This window comes from Myotis brandtii, unplaced genomic scaffold, assembly GCF_000412655.1.
Source record: "Myotis brandtii unplaced genomic scaffold, ASM41265v1 scaffold3489, whole genome shotgun sequence".
NCBI classification, from domain to species: domain Eukaryota; kingdom Metazoa; phylum Chordata; class Mammalia; order Chiroptera; family Vespertilionidae; genus Myotis; species Myotis brandtii.
In genome coordinates this window covers 66,169-67,160 of record NW_005363422.1, presented here as the reverse complement: position 1 = coordinate 67,160, position 992 = coordinate 66,169, and the positions used below count along the sequence as shown (strand labels likewise).

At 65.6% G+C, this 992-nt stretch overlaps 1 protein-coding gene across 1 annotated transcript in view; it reads left to right on the top strand.

Moving 5' to 3' along the window:
- PLD4 (phospholipase D family, member 4) overlaps nt 1–212 on the top strand; it is a 15,809-nt gene extending 15,597 nt beyond the window's left edge. The window contains exon 11 of the mRNA XM_014544032.1: nt 204–212. Coding sequence (XP_014399518.1) covers nt 204–212 — 9 coding nt within the window. The remainder of the gene's footprint in view (nt 1–203) is intronic.
- Nucleotides 213–992: the final 780 nt, after the last annotated feature.

The window sequence follows — 992 nt, the reverse complement described above, 5'->3', positions numbered from 1 at the left end:
TGTGGCAGGGCTGAGGCCCAGCCCTGCCTGGCTCCCGGCCGGCACAGCTTCTGGTGGACACCGCCGCCCGCCCCACCCAGGCCTCCCGGTCTGTCCCCCCATCTGGGCTCCAAACAGCTCCTTTCCCACAAACCCTGGTCAGGGTCGAGACTGCCCAATGCCCAGTGTTGTGAACTGTTTGTTCTCCTGTTGTCCAAATACAGGCCCCCTAACCCCCACCTCCTCCAGGGAGCCCTCCAGGATGCCTCTTAATTCCCACAGAACTGCAATCCTGGCCCAGAAGTGGGGCCTTCGGAGTATGTGTGTCTCCTGGTCTGTGTGGGTCTACTAGACTCTAGACTCTAGCCCGTGGCCGGAGTTCAAATCCCGACCCTGTGAGGAGCCCCAGTCCCCATGGCAGCCGGGCTGTGCGGGCTGCGTGTCGGCGTGGAGCCACTGACTCCCCTCAATGCCCAGCCCCCAGGAACCCAGGCATCAGTATTTGCCAGAGCCCTTGGCTGGGGTGGGGGAGCAGGAGCAGATGGACTGGCCCCCATGACCACCAGGTGTGTCCTGGGCAGTTCCTGGTGTGGCAGCGGGACCAGACCTGTGGGCGGGGCTGGAGGGGGAGGTGGCCAGGACTGTGTGTGTGTGGGGGCGGGGGTAGAGTGAGGTGGACCTGGCTGAGCTGGGGGCGGGTGGCCCCCTCTGGGATGGCCTGGACGCACCCTACCCCGGAACCGGAACCTGAACAGGAAACGCCTGCACCTGGGTTGCAGAGGCCGGGTCTGCGTTCGGTTCCAGCCCTTCGGATCGGACGCCTGTCCCACCTGCTGGCTTCTGACTTGGTGGGATGGCCTGGACGCACCCTACCCCGGAACCGGAACCTGAACAGGAAACGCCTGCACCTGGGTTGCAGAGGCCGGGTCTGCGTTCGGTTCCAGCCCTTCGGATCGGACGCCTGTCCCACCTGCTGGCTTCTGACTTGGGCTGCGACCCACCGCCCGTGGCGG